The sequence below is a fragment of the Rutilus rutilus genome, assembly GCF_951802725.1.
Source record: "Rutilus rutilus genome assembly, chromosome: 1".
In the NCBI taxonomy this organism is placed as follows: domain Eukaryota; kingdom Metazoa; phylum Chordata; class Actinopteri; order Cypriniformes; family Leuciscidae; genus Rutilus; species Rutilus rutilus.
The window spans coordinates 77,595,794-77,613,302 of NC_140209.1; the positions used below are offsets into that span (position 1 = coordinate 77,595,794).

The 17,509-nt window shown below is 39.0% G+C and overlaps 1 protein-coding gene and 1 long non-coding RNA gene across 2 annotated transcripts; both read left to right on the forward strand.

The window, feature by feature from the left end:
* Positions 1–6,747: 6,747 nt before the first annotated feature.
* On the forward strand, positions 6,748–10,250 carry LOC311305241 (E3 SUMO-protein ligase ZBED1-like; the record flags this gene model as incomplete). Its single annotated transcript, XM_084432818.1, has 2 exons — positions 6,748–7,585; positions 9,216–10,250. The coding sequence occupies 2 exons, from the start codon at positions 6,748–6,750 to the stop codon at positions 10,214–10,216; spliced, it is 1,839 nt and encodes a 612-aa protein (XP_084288944.1). The 3' UTR covers positions 10,217–10,250.
* A 4,566-nt stretch (positions 10,251–14,816) lies between these two features.
* On the forward strand, positions 14,817–16,234 carry LOC311275625. Its single transcript, XR_014624958.1, has 4 exons — positions 14,817–14,886; positions 15,373–15,460; positions 15,933–15,977; positions 16,166–16,234. It is a non-coding gene; the product is annotated as an uncharacterized lncRNA (long non-coding RNA).
* The last annotated feature ends 1,275 nt before the right edge of the window (positions 16,235–17,509 follow it).

Genomic DNA, 17,509 nt, shown 5'->3' on the forward strand with positions numbered 1-17,509 from the left:
CAAGCACACTTTGCAGTTCCTCCGGAAATGCATTTTTCTAGTTATTATTATTATTCCCGGGAGATAAAATTTGGCCAGCTCCTGCGCCTAGGCCCTTTGAGACAGAGACACCGTTCCAACTTTAAAACGTCCGGTCAGTACCGGTGTAAGTTGCTCGCGAAGATGACATCACGAGTCCATGTCGTTCGTCCGCCATATTGGATTGAACAGAAAGCGAAACAAAATTTTCACAGGTCACAAATTTGTTCCGAACTTCACGAAACTGGACGCGCATGATCCTTGGACCAAGCCTCACAAAAGTTACTAGAAGGATTTTTGATTTTCGGAAGCGTTTGCAAGTCACAGCCAAACGAAATCGGCGGCGTAGTCGCCAAACAGGAAGTCGTCCGTATCTCAGGAACTCTGTCACGTGTCGAAACCAAACTTTGGGGGAGAATAACTTTTGACGCATCGGTCTAATTTAATCATCTTCATTTATTAATATCTACAGATTTGTATGCATGAATTGTGCATTTCCAGTTCTCAAAACAGTTAATAACAAAACAAAAAAAACTTGATACAAAATACATCATGCTCTTCTTCGCTAACCGAACAATTCATTGTCTGTGGCTGTGTTTGTGCGCGCGGGAAATATGCTGCGCATAACAATAGAAAACATAGAGAAACGCGCAGTCACATGCTCAAACAATCAACGTCGCTCTAGATGTGTAAAAACAAGTGGAAAGCGCGGGTGCGCCACTGTCTCCTTTCCACAAGCGCTTGCGCTCCCGTGGCGTCTGTCGTTGCTATGCAACCATGAAATGCGCTCTCCATGATGACAAGGAAGTATCAGCAAAAGATTAATTGATTTCTAGCCCTTGCATTAGCTTTACTACTAGATATATTTATGGAGATGAAAAATAATAAGGTGCCCTGTACAGCTATGATCAGCTGTTCGGCCGAGCATTCAGTGTTGTTACGCTGCATGCTGATCAGTTGGTTTGTTGCTGCCGCGCTCTATCACTCGCACACCATAAAGAGCAAAATGGTTTTTAATGTTTCAATTTCGTGATTAAAATGACATAATTTGGAAGAGGATAATTTCTTCACAAACAGCTCATTATGACTCAATGTTAGAATGCTGCACCTACACTCGATAGTGTGAATAAGATCAGCACAACGCAGACCACTGCATTGACAGCGTGAAACATATGATCTGTCTACGGCTAGGGCTCAGCGGGAGACAGAGATGCCGGTCAAGTGCTGATTGAGGAATTAAATTCGAAACAAAGACAGTTTGACACATTTTTTCTCGCATCTGTGAATTTATTTTTGAATCATTTGCTCTGAGATGAAGCAAATATATTTGTGCGAGAATTTCTCACTATAAAAGCTAACCTTGCGGGAATGGTTTAAATTATGCGCAATCCCCACATTCCCGCACTGAAATTCAAGCCCTGAACTGATAGCGTTTTTCATTTAATTACAATATGAGGACTGACGGTATAGGATATAAAAATCAGCGTTTCTGTGTAGGTGATGACAACCATCTTGACAGCAGCAATCAAAGCATCGCTAATTACGGTAGACCTTAATTTGAGATAGTAAATTTGTTCCTAATCAAAGGGAACACTCAACCACAGAACAGCTGGGTGAGTTTTGTATTGGCTTATTGGATACAGTAAATGAAGACTGTCAACTTCTTTTCAATACTATTTCATCACCCAAAACACTCCCACTCTCTGCTGCTGTATATTCATAACCAAATATTTCAAAACCTACAACCAAGCCACATAAACAATGCCATTGGCACTAGTCTACATTGCAGACATGTACTCTTAATGCACATAACTTTTCACCTTTTTGCCCAATCTTGAAAAAAGTACTATTGTTGAAATTCTCAGATCAAGCAAACTTCAACGCACCCTTATCCACTACCTGCTCACGTTAGTGAACCGCACCCGAGCAAGCACACTTCGCAGTTTAGATTAGATTAGATTAGATTCAACTTTATTGTCATTACACAAGTACAGGTACAAGGCAACGAAATGCAGTTTAGGTCTAACCAGAAGTGCAATAGCAGCAAGTGCAGGATATACAGTGGTTCCATAAGTGCAGAACATGAATATGTACTGAATAAATATAGAGTTGAATACTATTATAAACAAAAATTTACAGATAGATTGTCCTATGAATATAATATACAGATAACTATTACTGTGAACAGAGTTTACAGCTAGATATGTACTGAATATAATAATATACAGATGGCTATTACTATAAACAGAATGTTTACAGATAGATATGTACTGAATATAATATACAGATGGCTGTTACTATAAACAGAATTTTACAGATAGATATGTACTATGAATATATATACAGATGGCTGTTACTATAAACAGTTCCTCCTGAAATGCATTCTAGTTACTTTTAATGCCCCGTGGAAACCCTGATAAAATCGACTTGATATTAATAATATAATTATGAACATGTCTGATAGTATATTCACAGCTTAATAAATGCTGTAAAAATGGTTGCTAAGGTTAACTGATATTACTGAAGTAATATACGTTAGTTTTCTTCAACTGCTTACACACATTATCAAGACTTTACACACAAATCCAAGAACTGAACAAACAAAATGCAAAATGCCTCACATCTCTAGCAAAAATATCACAAGCACATCTCAAAAGCAAACTTTTGCCTTACGTTACAAACACCTTTGCCCTAATATTCTATTTTGGTTATATAATATACACACAGTTATTCAAAACCTAAAGCTCATATGTACATTTCTGTACAAGAGGAAAAGTAATTGGTGTTGAACAATTCACCATAAACACGAAAGCAAGATTGAAACCAAACTATTTATTCTGTTACTGTAAGTGTTTGTGGTCTGAAAAACCTATAACCTGACCTTTTATAGGCCTATTCTAAAGCCCTGATCGGTTGGTGTTCAGTAAAGTAATGAGTGTTTGCAGTGGAGAGTGTGTGTGTGTGTGTGTGTGTGTGTGTGTGTGTGTGTGTGTGTGTGTGTGTGTGTGTGTGTGTGTGTGTGTGTGAGGCTGAATTACTCTGTGTGTTACATAGAGAATGGTGTGTTGTGGTTTACAAAAAGTGATTTATAACATTGAAAACTGAGTCGAAGGCTGAGAATTAGTGTATGGTTTAGCAGATCTGGTGTGTGTGTGTGTGTGTGTGTGTGTGTGTGTGTGTGTGTGTGTGTGTGTGTGTGTGTGTGTGTGTGTGTGTGTGTGTGTGTTTCTGGTTTTTGGGTGACAGCTTTCAGAAATTGTGAGGATTCTGTGTGAGCAGTTGAGAAAAACTGTAATACTATTATAATACTACCGTAAGTTGTTTTTAAAGTACTCTTGCACTACCTCACTTTACAACAACACTACTCTGTGTATTGTCTATATATTATTTTATTCTACTAGTTATTTATTATTACTCGTTTTTCTTTTTGTTGGTGTGCTACTGTGTGCATGCAAATGACAATAAATATTCTTATCTCATATGAATAAACCTGTTTGTAAAGTGTAATATGATATGTATCACACCCACTTCTACTGTATTCAGTGACTACAATGAGTTTTTAGCATGCCAGACGATCACTTAGGCCTACTCAAATTCTTCAACAAAGTGCAAGGTGTCATTTTCAATCCAGCACAACATTCTTTGCACACTCCAAACCTCTTCAAAGGTTTCCAATTTTCTCATATGAGAATAAAAAATAAAATCATGTTTTATTCTTGCTTTTATGAGCCCCTTAAAAAACAATTCAACATTTTTACTACTGCCAGCAATTTCATATTTCCTACTAATATAAACTGCCATTTTGGCTTGACCCAAGATCAAATTTAACAACCGCCCTTTCTTCATTTTTCCTTTACAATATATAAAACAAAAAATAAACACAATCATTGTAAACATTTTATTAACATTAGTAAATAAAACCTCCAATAAACCAAATAAAGGTCTTAGTCTCTCACAGTGCATAAAACAATGAAATATGGTTTCTCTTTCACCACAAAAATTCTCCATTGAAGATCACCCACATTTTTAGTCAATGGTGGTTTGTAACAAGAGCCCCAACCAGGTTTGACATCAAAATCAACACTTAAATGATCTCTCCATGGGGTATCCATACGTTTTAATTTCTCTTTATTTATCACCTTTACACAAACTTTATATAAACTCTTTCCCCCCATTATATCAAACATTATGTGTCTCAAATTCTCTGGGGTCATTACAACATTTTCATTTTCTATTACACTTTTAGATATCACCATACAAGGAAAATGATCCGTTTTATGAGGAAGAGCTTGACTTGACCAAAAGTTCCAGTCTTCTTCACTCAACCTTTCTCGGCACTTCTTTAATAAGAAATAGACGGTCCTTGTTCATTTCATTTCAAGTCTCTGTGCGAGTGCATCAGCATTGTCCAACGCGATGCCAGCAACTCCTATTAAGTCTTTCATTTGAACAATTTTGGCTTTTGTTAAAATTGGCATCAACCACAAAGTTGTATTTCCACATAAATCGAGTCGAGCACCATTAATCAATGGCTCTTCCAAAAACCAATACAGAGACTGATATGACAATGATCTTTTGACCTGTACCATACTCCATGCTTTTCTTAAGCTTTCATAAAAGGTAGAAATAAACTTAGATTAAAACTCCTACAATCTGTCCAAAAGATATTTCTTCTAAAACCCCACCCTCCAACCTTACTTAAAAGGCAACAGGCTGGTGCAAACCATGAAACACTAGGACTGTATAAAAACTTTTGAACAAACTGTAGCCTAAAAGCTACTTTCCTGCTTACAAGGTCAACAACCCCTTGACCACCTTCTTCCTTTGGAAGGTACAGAACATTCCGTGGTAACCAATGTAATCTTTCCCAAAAGAAATTGATCATCTTGACCTGTATTTTTCCAAGAACCCCTTCAGGAGGCTCTAAAACTGTTAATCTGTGCCATAATGAGGAGGCTACTAAATTATTAATAATCAATGCTCTCCCCTTAAAGGACATTTTAGCTAAAAGCCATTTCCACCTTTCAAATCTTCCATCTTCATTTTCAAGAATATTTTCCCAGTTTCTTTGCATTATTATTTCATCACCCAAAAATATTCCAAGATATTTCAGACCTCTTTGTGACCAAACCATTTCACCTGGTAATACCAGTTCTCCTTCATTCCATCTTCCAACTCTATACTTTTGGCCCAATTTAATTTTGCAGATGAGATTTTTGCATACATGGTAACAATATCAACCAGCTTGTCAATATCATCCTGTCCACTGGTTAAAACTAAAACATCATCTCCATATATGCTGATAGCTTTATAGGTGGAAAGGTACTCTCAAATGTAAAATCATCTAAATGAGTCCTAATTTGATTTAACATAGGTTCTCTTGCTATTGAGTAAAGCATACCTGACAAGGTGCAACCTTGTCTAATCCCCCTTTGTATTTTAAAAGGGCAACTCAAACCACCACTGATTTTCAGTACACTTTCAATATTTTCATAAAGCACTTTAATCAAGGCAGTGAAAGCAGGTGGAAAACCAAAGGTTTCTAACGTGTACCACAAAAACTGATGATCCATCCGATCAAACGCCTTCTCTTGATCTTGGAAAATTAGGCCACATTTTTTCCCAAACAGTCTAGAGACTTCCAAAACATCTCGAATTAGAGATATATTATCCACAATTGATCTATTAGGTACACAATAGGATTGGTCTAAATGTATAACCTGTCCAATTACTTTCTTCAGTCTATTTGCCAAAACTTTTGATAAAATCTTATAATCAGTGCATAATAAAGAAACCGGCCTCCAGTTTTTTTTATCTCTTTGAGATCACCTTTTTTAGGGAGCAACGTTAAAACAGCTCTTCTGCAGCTTAGTGGCAGTTGTCCCTTATCCAGACTATCACTAAACACTGCAAGTAGATCATCTCCCAACAAATGCCAATATGCCTTATAAAAGTCAACAGGCAACCCATCCAATCCTGGTGCTTTACCATTCTTCATACTCTGCAAAGCTTTAAACAGTTCATCTATTGTTAAGGGACATATCAGTTCTGCAAATGAATCTTCATTTATTTTCGGTAGATTGGACACAAATTCAGCCATCAACTGGCCATCCACAACACTGTTAGAATACAGTTCCTTATAAAAACCGACAGCCATTTTTCGATTATCTGAATCCTCAGTCAGAACTTTTCCATCTTCTGCCTGTAAACACTGAATACTTTTTCTTTGGCCATTTTTCCTTTCTAGACTGAAGAGGAACTTGGACGGGGCATCCATTTCAGAAAGACTCTGAAACCAACTGAGACCTTGTACCTAATAGATCTGCAAAGGCTACTTTTTTTCCTTTAAGAGCCCGCAATTGGTTTTGATTTGCAGAGGCTCCATTTAGAGCCTGGAGTTCAACAATATCCATCTCTAAACTTCTCATGGATTGAACCATGTCTCTAGTAACGTTAAAAGTGTACTGATTACAAAGTTTTTGTACTTGCACTTTCCCAATCTCCCACCACTGTTGTATTAGGGCTGGGCAAAAAATCGATTTAATCGATTTATCGATTTTGTAGTTTAAAACGATTTTTATTTTGCAAACTCGAGTTTTTTGCCACAATAGTTTTTTCGGACTTTTCCGCGTTTCGTCCTTGTGCGTTACCGTAGCGCGATATGAGCCAGCCCCCGCCCCGCGTAACCATAGAGACAGTAAAAGAAGCGCGTAACACAGTCAAAACAACATGGCAGCGTGTAGCACTAGCAGAGAACTACTTCCAAAGAAAGGCACAGGTAATTCCGTAATTTGGAACTGGTTTGGTTTTGATGCAGCAGACAAAACACAGATGAAGCCTTGCTGCAAAATATGTTTCAAGGCTGTTGCTACTGGAAGCAGCAGTACAACAAATCTTTTCCAGCACCTGAGGAATAAACATTGCGAAGAATGGGAGAAGTGCAGCCGGCTCCGTAGCGAAAACGGCTCCTCTAGCACACCTGCTAAAAAGCAAACTACACTTCCTGAGAGCTTTACAAACTGTGTGCCTTATGATAAGAACGGAGCGCGATGGAAAGCGATTACAGAGGCGATCACGTTTTATATTGCCACAGACATGCTGCCAATTTATTCTGTCGAAAAGCGAGGTTTTAATCACATGCTGAAAGTATTAGATGCGAGGTACGTTGTCCCCAGTCGCAAGTATTTCGCCAATGTAGCGCTGCCTCACCTGTACAATACAACTCGGGAAAAGATCCGCAGTGAGCTGGAGGAGATGCAGTTTTACTCAGCCACAACGGACCTGTGGTCCAGCCGGACGATGCAGCCATATCTGAGTCTGACGGTTCACTACATCAACACTAGTTGGACTCTGCGCAGCATCTGCCTTCAGACAGCGTATTTCCCCGACAACCACACTGGTGACATAATTGCCCATGGCTTAAAAGACGCTCTCAGCTCCTGGGAACTTTCGGAGGAACGACTCGTCTGCATGACAACTGATAGTGGCACCAACATCATAAAAGCCCTTAAGGACAACAACTGGCCCAGCTTGCAGTGTTTTGGCCACAGACTCCACAACGCTATAGGTAAGAGTTGGTGTAAGAATAAATAGGTGCACATACTTGCACATTAATAATAATAATTCGTTACATTTATATAGCGCTTTTCTAGGCACTCAAAGCGCTTTACAAGGAAGGGGGAATCTCCTCAACCACCACCAATGTGCAGCATCCACCTGGATGATGCGACGGCAGCCATATTGCGCCAGAACGCCCACCACACACCAGCTTACTGGTGGAGAGGAGACAGTGATGAAGCCAATCAGTATATGGGGATGATTAGGAGGCCATGATGGACAGAGGCCAAGGGGCAAATTTGGCCAGGATGCCGGGGTTACACCCCTACTCTTTTTCGAAGGACATCCTGGGATTTTTAATGACCACAGAGAGTCAGGACCTCGGTTTAACGTCTCATCCGAAGGACATTGTAAAGTACTGTTTGCTCATAATTTAATAGCCAGAACATGGTATATATTTCAACTGGTTTACACACATAGACTGGGTTACATAAATAAACCTGACTTTTCCTTAACCCTTGTATGGTGTTCGGGTCTGTTGGAAAAATGATACAATGAATTATTATTTCAAACTGAGACTTATTGGCCTTGGCTCATTTTCTGTGAGGAATACATATCAGAACACATTTTCAATGAAAACACACTGTACACCCCCCCTACACATTTATATTACACACAGGATGTTCGGGTCCACTGGACCCGGGGCTAATAAAAGTGTGGAAATTGTAGGTCCTGTGTACCTTTAATCTGTCCTCCTCCTGTCAGGGCCTGCTGTTTGTGTGTGTATGTTCTTGCATATGGTTTATGAGGACACAAATGTGTATAATGACATGGGTATTACAACGTAAACATGGTTTATGACGACATCTGTGTCCTCATACTAAAACATACTAAATGGTGTTTTTTGAAATTCAAAAAATGCCAAAAGTTTTCTGTGATTGATGGGTTTAGGGGTAGTGTTAGTGTAGGGGGGATAGATTATACAGTTTGTACATTAGAAAAACCATTATGCCTATGGAGAGTGACCGTACACCACATATCCAAGTGTGTGTGTGTGTGTGTGTGTGTGTGTGTGTGTGTGTGTGTGTGTGTGCGTGCATGTGTGTGTGTGTGTGTGTTTTGTGTGTGTCTGTGTGTTGTGGGTGTGTGTGTTGTGGGTGTGTGTATGTGTGTGCATGAGTGTGTGTGTGCGTGTGAGAGAGAGGTTGTGTGTAAGTGTGAAAGAGTGCAAGAGTGAGTTTTGTGTTTCTACTCCTGCCATTCCCACACAAGGTTGCAATTCTTGAATGTGATCTAACAAAGGTAAAGAGAAAATATTAACCATATATGCTGTTTATATTGCTTGTAATTGGGATGAAGTAAACATCTGTTGAGTATTTTAACATAACATTTTTGATTGTGTTGAATTAAAAACCCAAAAATGCGGCGGGTCCACCAGACCCACGAACACTGGCTGAGTAACAAAAATATGAACACCACACAAGGGTTAATCTGCATTCATTATACATTATGTATTAAACTGTGTTACAGCTATTAAAATTGTGATAAAAGTACAAAACAATTTTGAAAACTCACGTAATCAAATATATAGTTTGGAGTGACAAAAAAATATACTAAATATCTTTTCACATTTATTACAGAGAATGGTGTAAAGGATCCAAGGATCGATCGGGCCATAGGGGTCTGCAAAAAAGCTGTATCAGCCTTCTCCTACAGCTGGAAAAAAAGGCGAGACATGACAGAGGTGCAGGCTGAGCTTGGACTTCCCCAGCATCTTTTGATCTCAGAATCCCCAACACGTTGGGGGTCTCGTCAGAAGATGATTGAGCGCTTTCTTGTGCAAGAGAAGGCAATAACTCGTGTCCTGGGTGCGGACAAGAAAACGCGTCATCTTGTTCCCACGTGGCAAGATTTGGAAGTATTAGAAGCCACCAACAAAGCAGTGAAACCTCTCCAGGACTTCACTGATGCACTGTCAGGGGAATCATATGTCAGTGTGTCATGCATCAAACCAGTGCTGCACTTGTTTAAAACAAGTCTCCTCCTGCCAGAGGAGGAAGATTTGGAGCTAACAACAACAATCAAAGCTAACATCATGCATTACCTCGAAAGTAAATACTGTGATTTGGAGAAAGAGGAACTTTTGGACATGGCCACACTTTTAGACCCGAGGTTCCGTACAACCTACATTGATGCTAGCAAACTGGAAGTTGTCAAAAAAAGAGCGGTGTCTGAGATCTCTGCTCTCTGCAACTCTACCACAGAGGAAGCTGGTCCCTCAGCTGTTCAAGAGAACACCCCACCAAAAAGGAAAATGACTCTGGGTGCCTTCTTTAAAAACAGTGCACCATCCACCACGCCACACCCACAATCTGAGAAAACAAAAATTGAGACTGAGCTTGCAACGTATTTCCTTATTCCAGACATAGAGCCAGACACAGATCCTCTTGAATGGTGGAAGCTGCATCAGCCCAACTTTCCAAGGTTAAGCTTACTGGCTAAAAAATATCTTTCTATTCCAGCCACTAGTGCCCCCTCAGAGAGGGTATTTAGTGTGGGTGGGGGAATAGTTACCTGCAACCGGGCCTGCCTTAAGCCAGAGGTTGTGGACAGGCTCATCTTTCTTGCAAAAAATGTTTAGAATGAGCATGCACAATGTTTAAGAGATCTAACAAGCACGTGTTTTGTTGTTATAGATAAAAGTTTACATTTGTTCACTCTTTGAGCAGGCTATATGTCTGCCACAGGCATGTTTTATTTTTTATATACACAATATTGAGAAGAGTTTATTTTTTTAATTGTAATGTTATATGTTACAAAATTTGTAATTATCTGATTTCTTGAACAGAAAATTTAAGCTACTGTGAAGTTGTTGCACTTTTACTTAAATCTGGGTTAGGCTAAAGCTTGAAATTGTTGAATGACAGAGCCTCATTTACTTTTTGTTTTGGGATTCTACGCATTTTAACTCTTGAGGACAATCATAGCAATAAAGTTGCACTTTTTACACTATATCTGATGTCTGCAGTAATTTTTTAAGTGCATTGGAAAAAAAAAAATCTAAAATCGAATCGAAACTCGAATTTTTCTTTAAAAATCGAAGATTTTTTTTTTAGGCAAAATCGCCCAGCCCTATGTTGTATTGATGCAAAAGAAGACTTTTTAGATTTCCACCCCAACCAAAAAAAAGAAAAACATTTACAAAAGTGAGCATCTTCAAGTAAAGCACTATTAAAATGCCAGTAGGCAGTCTTATGTTTAACAGATTTAATAAAAACACATGCTACTACCATTGAGTGGTCAGAGAAACCAACAGGACAAATATCACACGATTTAAAATATTGTTTCTGATGTTTAAAACAATAAAAAAGATCCAATCTTGCTAAAGAAATGCAATTTTCTTTCACATGAGCCCATGTATACTGTCTTTCATCAGAATGAAAAATTCTCCACACATCACAAAGTTGACAAGTTTTAATCACATTTATTAATTTACTTCTTGAAGCCGCTCAATGTGATTTCTATCTAAATCATTACTTGTGCAATTAAAATCTCCACCCATTACTAAAAAAAATGTCTGTATTACATTGTTTTAGGCTATCGCATAAAGTTTCAAGAAACAACATTCTTTTATTTGGTTTTACAGGCGCATAGACATTTATGAATTCCACATTAACGTTTTCAAACTTTGCTATTATCTTAATGAATCTACCTTGTATTACTTCTGTAACATCATACGATAGTGGTAGACGAGTCTTTGAAAACAAAACAGCCACCCCAGCACTGAGAGCAGTCTCATGACTCAAAACAATGTTTCCTTCCCACTCTTTCATCCATCCCACTTCATTTTCCTTTGTACTGTGAGTTTCTTGCAAAAACATGACATCTATATTTTTTTATTTCATTAACTCTGCACCCCTCGCCCCATTTACATTCAGGGAAGATATTTTAAAATTGCTCATTATAAGGGATGAAAAAAGCACTAAAAGCCAAAATTCTAAGAAAATTCTTAGAAATGTGGGCGTTTACTCTTAAAATTAAAGAAAAACTCCTAGTAAAGAAAAAAGTCATTCAGAAAGCATCTTAACCCTTAAAAGAGGTCTTAAGGTCAAAATTGTTAGGAGCACGGACGAGGACTTTTAAGAGGCTTAAGAGTTTCTTTAGCAGAGGAGAAAATGGCAGAAAGATGAAGAGGGAGAAGAAATGTGTTGCAGACAATGGATGACAGTGAGTTAATAAGACGCTATAGATTAGATCGTGCAGGGATCATGTTTGTGACTGATCTTTTTAGAGACACGCTTATACAGGGTTCTCAAGTTTTATCAAAAGCTTGGAGTGAGATCACATGCGGTTAGGGGAGGAGCCCTAATGGAGCCCCGCCCCCGCCCGTCCGTCCCCGCCCCCCAATTTTACCCATTGTTCATAATTAACCAGCACAAATTGAAATTATAACAATTGGTAAATCTGATAAATGACAGAGCAATTAATCACATCAAATATACTCTTAAATGTTATATTTCAAAATTACAAATATACAAAAATATAACAAATTGCTCCAAACAGTTTGCAAAAACAAATCTTTTTGCATTTTGAATGTGTCTAGTTGTAATGGTATAATGATTTATTGTGTGGTGGGACATTTTGAACAAATGACATAGTATTAAGGTGTGTGTGTGTAAGTATGGCCTGGTAAACCTAACATTATGGGGACAAAATGTTCCCACAAGGATGGCAATATCCGAAATCCTTGTTCGTGTGGGGACATTTTTTGGTCCCCATGAGGAAAACGGCTTATAAATCAAAAAAGTTATGTTTTTTTGAAAATGTGAAATTGCAGAAAGTTTTCTGTGATGGGTAGGTTTAGGGGTAGGGTTAGTGTAAGGGAATAGAATATACAGTTTGTACAGTATAAAAATCATTATGTCTATGGAAAGTCCCCATAAAAAATTAAAACACTACGTGTGTGTGTGTGTGTGTGTGTGTGTGTGTGTGTGTGTGTGTGTGTGTGTGTGTGTGTGCACAAGAGTACACACTGCAGCTTATGAAATGTGTTTTGTGTTGTAAGTGTTTGTTGCACATTTTGACGCCTTGATAACATTGATATATTTAATGTTCTGGCCTAAAAATGTTAGACGAGCTTTCTTAATTCCAACTTACCTTCTCCATCACGACGTGTGTTCGCGTGATGTTGTTGGTTAATTAGTAACGAACGTACGGCGGCCGAGAATTTTCCGTCAACTTCCGTGTGTTCGCGCCTATGGTTCGCGCATCTATGTAACGAACGCAATCTGGCCGAGATACGTGCTGGCGGCAGGAAACTTCACTTTGTGTGCCTGCGCCTCGTATACAACGTTATATATAAAGCTTGCAGGACAACTTGGTTGGCATTGCCTTTTCAGCGTGAGAAATACACGGTGTGGCGTGTGAGCGTGTGAACTGGTTGAATTGCGTGTGTCTCACGGCCAATGCGTGAGACTTGAGAACCCTGCGCTAATATCTCCGACACAGCGCAGAAATGCCATAGCGCCTGAAATGAAAGTAATCACTACATTACGATATTTGGCAACTGGGAAAATTCCATGTTTGATACATTAAAACCAACATTCAAACCACCGCTTAAATAGACATGCCAGCAATCAGTGTAACTGGAAAGAGTGGAACAATTTTTATCATTCTAAGCAATCAAATACCTTATAGGAAATCAACAGCATGGTAAATAAAAAAAGGATTTATATACACATATATAATGTGTGTGTGTGTGTGAGAGAACGATCAAATAGGAAAAATTACACATGTAAGTTCAAAGTGGAGGCTTAGAATAGGCCCTATACTTAAAATCACTTTTTTTTTTCTTCTTGGACAACCAACCAATCACAGTCGTCAAAAGATTGTGTCATACATAGCAACGGGGTCAACCCCGCCTCCTCACTAAGATAAAAGTTTTTGTCTTTTCCTTACTCAGAGTTGCTCTCAGATCGGTCCCGAATCGCTCTTAAGCTAAGACTCCTACATAAAAGTTTTTAAGCTAAATTAAGAGTTTTCTGAGAGGATTCTTAGAATCTTTATGAATACGGGCCCAGGCCCATATCACGCCGTTATTCTTGTAACATATCATTATTCGATGCTTGAGGACAAACTTTTTGTACAATCTTTTTTAGACGATACTCCTCAGGATTTGACAGACATCCTTCACCTTTTTGTTTCATTAAACTTTTTACTGAGTCAACAAGTAAGGAAAGATCAGGGGCCGTATTCACAAAGCATTTTATCTTACCACTAGGAGTACTCCTAAATCGCACTAAAAGATTTTAGCTAGGAGTTTTCTCTTAGAAGTTATTCACAACGCCTTTCAGACCTACTCTTAGTAAAGAAAAATGACAACTCCTAAACTAAGAGTGAGTCTTCGTTGCTATGGATGACGTCATTACTCATGCACGAGCTTGACTGAAGTGACCACCTTGATTGGCTGATGATTGTAACGCGGGAATGATTCCAAACCCCTCCCCTACGATGATGAGTGACAGGTCTGAGAATGCGTGCGCTACACAAGTATTGCGAAGGACGGAAGATGATGAATAACTGAATAAATAGCCTAAATGAATAAAGAGTAAGGCAAAACAAATAGCCTAGTAGCCTAATGAAACATATGGATTGATGCAATATCTTTGCAACATTATTGAATTAATCTGTCACTGCCTACGTTTGCAAAGAGAAGAACATTTTAATTTGATTCACAATGAAACGTTACAAATAGTTTACATGCAATGAGTAGCCTATAGTTTTGGTTGTTGTTGGTGGTGTTATTGCAGCCCTAGTTATGCCTACAATGCAAAATTATTCCCTCGCGATTGGAAGCTCCTGTAGCCGCCGCGTACGCATTTCAAAACATCGCAAGGTGAAATGCCACAAAAAGCGGTTTGTGAATAGATCTTAGTGAGTTAGGAGTCCTCTCGACTTCTTTTAAGCTGTCCCAGGCTTAGGTGCTACTTTTAGGGCTAAACGCTTCGTGAATTACTCTTAGTCAAAAAATATTAAGAGTCCTAAAATTAGGACTGCAGTAGTGTGGGTAGGCCATTTGGTCTATGAACGAGTCATAGATCTCCAAAATCAGTTTTAAATTCATAATTTAATATTAATGAGATTTTTATTTAAGTAATGTTCTAATTCTAGATGTTTGTAAATGCTGCATGATTTTGACGTGGTTTAATCAATGGCCGTGCGCGTGAACTTTGAACTTTCATGTCGCTTTCAAACACTGGAGCGGCCGCGCCGCAGAGTTGCCATGGAAACGGCGCTGGACCACTGCGACTGGTAAGCAGGAAATTTCCCTCTCTCGCTGTTGTTTTCACTACTTTCAGGTGATATTAGTGTCTAAAATCACAAGAATAATACACACAACTGTTCTTGACACTTCTCTTACTTGTACAGTAATTGATACGCTTCTGTTGAATATTTACTTTTATAGACATGGTTTTGTGTCAAAAAGTCCGTTAGCATCTCAACCGTTTTCAGCAGAGGTAGCAGCTAACGTTAACTTAAACTAACGTTAAGTTAACGTTAACTCGGTTGAGCTTTTGTTTATGAAAGTTTGGGCTTTTAATCACCTCTTATGTGTATATGTTTTCCTTGGAAGTGAGCTAATTTATTTTACACAAAGTAACTTTAAACATAACGTATGTAATCGGTGACGTCACTTACATTTAGTGAGAAAATTGTTTGAAACTACGTTAGCTCAGTGGTAATAAACATGTTTAATATTTGCAAATATTGATAAAAAAAAATGTTCTGTGATTTCAGCAGCAACAAAATAACCCATAACAGAGGGAAAGCTCCACGACTTCAACATTTCTAAAAAAAGATGCTGCTGGAGAAGTAGGAAATACTGGTAGGAAATCCAAAACTAAAGAATTAATTATTGATTTTAGGAAACAGAGCCCCCCTCTTCCCCTCACTATCATTGATGGCCAACCTATTGAGATAGTACAAGAATACAAGTACCTTGGCACAATTGATAGTAAGCTATGTTTTGAATCACACACTGTATACTATTTATTTAATTGTCAGAGCATTTAATTTATAATCAGTCCTCTTCTATCATGCCAACAAAGACATCGACAGCATGGCAGCATTTTTTTTTTTAAATAGTCAATGGGGAAAAAGTCAAATGCAAATTTATATTTGATATGATATTGCGCAGGTGCACGTGATGCAACGCTGTCAGAAATTTCAGGACTTCAGTCGACCAAGATTTTCTTTTGTTGATTACAGCCCTACTGTTTTGTCTGTCTGTCTTCTTGTTGGTTTCTTGTGAGTAGGCTAACATACATTCTTCTGTGCTTTTTAAATGCTGTATGCAGTCTTCCAGAACACAGCTGCCTGTGGATGACCGTTCTGTCTGTCTGGTAAGTTATATTCACTAATAACAGAAGTATACTATAAAGTGGGACCAGGGAACTTCTGCAAATAGAAATCTGAGATAAATAGGAAGATAACAAAATTATTTTAGTTGTGCCCTTTGAACCCCAACACGACTATTTCATAACAAGCTTTTGGTAATATGACCCAATGTGATACCAATTTATGTTCTTAGGATATTCCACAGGCAATCAGGGACCGCTGCAACAAGGTCACACCAGCCAAATATACAAACGATCTGATGGCATCTCACAGTGTGACTGGGCTTGGGTCATCATGCAAGGGGGAGACACGACCATCACACCCCACTGAAGATGTTAAAAAGATTGTTGGTAAGTATTTGTTCTTCAGTGACAGTCAGTAATGTACCGTCCGTAAAGAGTGACAAATGCCTGCCGCACAGTGTAGTGTTGTATCATTTCACAACATTAGAAAACATTGAGTGAGCCATACAGACTTAAGAAATTAAGGTAACCAGGTATTTTGCAAAGCAGGCGTGGGTATGTGTTGCCCTTACTGTTACTCTTTCACTCTCAATAGTTTGTCATTGTATCTGTAATATCTGTGTATGTATATGTCACGGGGTGACAAATAAGCCCGGGACTATCCCCGCCAGAGAAATGCCCTTGTTGAGATCCGGGAAGTGAAACACCATTCCAAAGCCAGGGTGAGTGCCTGTCGCTATGGTAACCGAGTGGCGGATTGATAGCAGGTGTGGGTAATTTGCGCTGAGCGTTTGAATGGGGCCACGCTAGCTCATGAGAGTATAAAAAGTCAGAAGAAGAGAAAGCAGTTGTTGTTGTTGTTCCTCTCCTGCTTGTGGTGCTTTTGTTCTCGTTTGGATGTGGCTGGCTCCTGTTGGGAAGTGTTCTCTGAAGTGTGTCGTTGAGGGCTCGTTGTGAGGAAAAAGGAACGTCGTGTGTATGAGGAATTGAAGACGGAGGGAGAGAGGATTTAAAGAGGGAAGTGCATCGTCGGGATGAAAGAATGAAGATAAGTAACTGATTATTGAATCTCCTACCACACGTTTGATACTGAGATAGATGTGGGTTGAAGTGCTTGGAGTGTACTGTATGGATATCACTGAGTGAATTAAACTGATTCTCTGCCATTCTTATCTCCTCTTCCCGTTCGGATGGTGAAACGAATCCAGTTTATGCCTATGAAGTGTTTAAATTCTCCTTCCTCTCACTGCCGATCCTTTGCGTTTTGAACCGAGACCCAGGGTGAGTGCTGGCCTTAAGTATACTTGATGAGTGGATTTGCAGTGTTTGAATTGACGTTCCGTCTCTTCCCCCGTGTGGTATATTGGAGTGGAAATTCTGTGTGTGTGAAGGTCTGCTTTTAACTGCCGTGTGCTCGCCCAAGAGGCAGGCTGGTATATTGTACATCTTCAGAGCTTGGAGAGATCGAGTACGTCCAACTGCGGAAAGGCTTGGGAAGGACAGCTGGAGTGACGTTTCTGTCTTCCCCACGACACTTGTTAGAACACTATATTGCTGTGTGAAGTATTGACTCT